A 2,415-nucleotide genomic window follows, 5' to 3' on the forward strand; every position below is an offset into this window, starting at 1 on the left:
AAATGAGGTTCCTCGTCCCTCCCTGGGATCTGGGGTGGGGGGTTCTGGGTGGGGAAGTGGCCGAGCAGCGCCGGCGAACTGCGCCCTGCAGAGCGCTTGGCCAGCGTCTATTTTTAGACAAACCCTCCTCCTGCTCCTCAGGAGTCCTTTTGCCTCAACGCCACCCCCCTGACCGGCCTGCCTTGTTTGCCCACTGCACTGCAGGGAACCATTTTCAGAGCAGGCTGGTATAAAAACCACAACAGACACTTCCCTTAAGTTATTTATTAATCTAAAAACAGTAGCCGTGCTGCTGTCCCCAAGGGGAAAGCCCCGGCCTGGCAGTGAAGTGCTTGTGATAAAACTGTCATCGCCTCAGGAGCGAGTAGAGGGGAGTCCAGGCAGCTCCTGTGACCTTCCAGGGAGGTGCCTCCTCTGAGCTGGGGGTGTAGGAGAAGAGCTCAGCCTTTGCATGTGGAGATTTGACCTGGCCAGAACCAAGAGCTACTGCTCAGAGGTTGTGGCTGCTGGCTCACGCAGAAAAGCACTTCAGCAAGGACTAATTAAAAAGCCCCACAACCTTCAGAAAGCAAGTCAAGCAAAGGGGGAAGAGGATCCTTCAGTCAATTACAGCAGAGAAAGAATCGACCTTGAGAATTTCTGGAGGGCTCAGGAGGGACCAAGATAACATGACTAAAGTTGAGAACCATCTACTCAAAACAGAGGCAGTTTTCCAAGTAGCTAGATCTTCATGGGAACAGCAGCCCAAACTCTTACAGATTAAGTCCTGAGCCTCCAAACCCTTCACAGGTAACTAAGCTCTGAAGCGGCAGCACCAAGCTTGGGCCTGAGCAAAACCACCCTGATCTGAGAGAGGAGGCTCTTCCTGAAGTGGTCTCGTTCTTCCGAAAGGATTCTGTCTTAATGCAGAGCTAGTGCTCGCCCCCTCAGAGTTCAACAGCTGGGAAGAGCCTCCTGTCAGGGTGCCTTCCGAAAGGCCCTTCTGTTTATGAAGACTTACCGGACAGTTACAGACAGGCCCTGCACAGTGGTTCAGAGAGCTGGGGGCCCGGCTGCTGCTGTGCACAGCAGCTGGAAAGTTGTGCCCCAGCTGTCACCTCAGGTTACCTCCTCAGGCTGCCTTACAGAAGGAAGTGGGTTTAAAACACCAGGTCACTGTACGTTGTCTTAAGAAACCTGAAATTTAGCAACATCGCACAGGGGAAGAAGGAATGGTTGGTTCACACGTGAGTGAACCACCCATCAGAGCCAGCCTGGACACGGAACGGGAGAGCAGGCCAGACCTGTGGCAGCGGGGCGGAGCCAGCATGGCCGCGGTGCGCACCCTGCAGCCCGGCCGGCTGAGTTTCTCAGGAGCTGTTTGTGCAGCAGCAGCTACACCTGGTTCTTCTCCGTGTTCTGAGGCAGGAACTCACTTTTAGTCAGGCTCCCCCTCCCTCCCGGCATCAGGTCCGGTTGATCCTCCCCAGCACAGAGGAGCAGCAGTTTGCTTTGGCAGGTAGAGCTAAGACATTTCATAGTTTTGGTGAAAGCAGGGGAACCATGTCTGGCCTCCGGCAGCCACAGCATTTAGCTTCCTCCCTCTTGTTCTTCCCCATGCGGGAGCTCAGCAGTCAAGGAGCAAAGATCTTCCGGGTCACAGACGCTTCCAGCTGCTTCACTCCCATGGGCACATTCTCCTTATTTTCGGATCCAGGGTGCTGATGCCGCTTGCGGAAGTAACAGGCTCGGCAGACGGAGTGGTACTTGTCTGCTCCTCCAATCACTTCAACCTGGCGAGAAAATGGGGCGAGTGACTCTGCAGAGCTCAGTGCCCCAGAGGAGACCCCTGCAGACAAGCAGGACTGTCAAGGTGCATCTCCTGAAGTACTTTCTGTTCCAAGGGAACTCACCTCCCTCTCTGCTCCCAGCCTCTTGGTGTAGGAGGCCTCTCGGTAGCACTCCATGCACACGGCGTTCAGCTTCACCACGCTCTCTGCCAGTGGCACCAGGTTCAGGATGCTCCCGAAGGCCTGTGCCGAGACAGCAGGGGCAGTTCTGTTGGATGGGGTCTGTGTGGATCCCAAAGCAGCTGCTGTACTAAGAGAGTGTTTTACCTTTCTCTGGAAAGTCCCATCGAGAGCAGCAACGATGACTGTTTTCCCAGTGTTAGCCATCATCTCACAGAACTCCACGATGTCTGGGAACTAGAGGAGGTAGAAAAACAGTGGCAGGAGGAAGAAGGGGCAGCACTTTGCTCAGACCCAGCAGCACACACTCGGCACAGGGAACAAAGAAAGTTTGAGCTGTGTTGCCGATCTGCGAAACAGGAATCCAGTCCCGCTGCCCTCAGCCCGCAGGGGCGAAGGGAAGGGTTTGCCAGCAGGATCAAACTGCCTCAGGGTATTTCTTCCCACCCCCTCGGCGGAGGATCCA

The 2,415-nt window shown here is 55.2% G+C and overlaps 1 protein-coding gene across 1 annotated transcript; it reads right to left on the reverse strand.

The window, feature by feature from the left end:
• Positions 1 to 1,613: 1,613 nt before the first annotated feature.
• Positions 1,614 to 2,186, reverse strand: TK1 (thymidine kinase 1, soluble; the record flags this gene model as incomplete). The annotated part of the gene is made up of 3 exons (XM_009876515.1): positions 1,614 to 1,772; positions 1,893 to 2,012; positions 2,097 to 2,186. Coding segments are annotated over 3 exons (369 nt in total), but the record flags the coding sequence as incomplete, so codon positions are not given.
• Between the last annotated feature and the right edge of the window lie 229 nt (positions 2,187 to 2,415).

The sequence above is a fragment of the Apaloderma vittatum genome, unplaced genomic scaffold (assembly GCF_000703405.1).
Source record: "Apaloderma vittatum isolate BGI_N311 unplaced genomic scaffold, ASM70340v1 scaffold38460, whole genome shotgun sequence".
Lineage (NCBI taxonomy): Eukaryota > Metazoa > Chordata > Aves > Trogoniformes > Trogonidae > Apaloderma > Apaloderma vittatum.